General features: G+C 63.1%; 1 protein-coding gene across 1 annotated transcript in view; it reads left to right on the forward strand.

The window, feature by feature from the left end:
* VAC14 (Vac14 homolog (S. cerevisiae)) overlaps window positions 1-641 on the forward strand; it is a 71,198-nt gene extending 70,557 nt beyond the window's left edge. The window contains exon 19 of the mRNA XM_009883267.1: window positions 479-641. Coding sequence (XP_009881569.1) covers window positions 479-641 — 163 coding nt within the window. The remainder of the gene's footprint in view (window positions 1-478) is intronic.
* The last annotated feature ends 4 nt before the right edge of the window (window positions 642-645 follow it).

Below are 645 nucleotides of genomic sequence, written 5' to 3' on the forward strand. Positions count from 1 at the left end.
GGATGCCGGGGCCAAAGAACCGCCTGCCAGCCTCCCATGAGCTCCCCCGTATCCCCTAATGGGTGTCCCGTGGTTGGTGTCCCCCCTCCTCCATCACTCGGGGACAGCTTTGAGGGCTATTTTGGCTATTTTGGGCTTCGTCGTAAAACCAGGTGGGGAAACTGAGGCACGTCTCGCTGCTTTTGGCTGGGTTGGGACGGGGGAACATCCGTGTCGGAGGGATTAAACCTCCCCCCGTGGGGTCAGGGTGCTGTGACAGACGTCCCTTCTCCCCGCTGTCTTGTCCCGGGACCTCGTGGGCTCCGTCTCATGCCTTTAGGGGAGAGAAACGCGTCTTTGGGGGTGTTCCAACGTGGCACCAGCATCGCTGGGATGCGCTGGGCTGGGTTTCTTCGGGACGAAGCCCGCGGTGCCACCTGCGATGGATACCTGCGGGTACCGGCATCTCCTGCCCTCCTCACTCTCCGCTCCCCCGCAGGGACGGCACCAAACCCAGCGCCGGCTTCAAGAGGGCGTCAGCCTCCAACATCGACTACACGGAGCTGCTGCAGCACTTTGAGAAAGTCCAAAACAAGCGCCTGGAAGCGCGGCACCAACGAGCCGGGCGGGCAGAGCAGCTGGACCGGCGAGTGGTCCTCTGAGCAT

The sequence above is a fragment of the Charadrius vociferus genome, unplaced genomic scaffold (genome assembly GCF_000708025.1).
Source record: "Charadrius vociferus isolate BGI_N301 unplaced genomic scaffold, ASM70802v2 scaffold964, whole genome shotgun sequence".
In the NCBI taxonomy this organism is placed as follows: Eukaryota; Metazoa; Chordata; class Aves; order Charadriiformes; family Charadriidae; genus Charadrius; species Charadrius vociferus.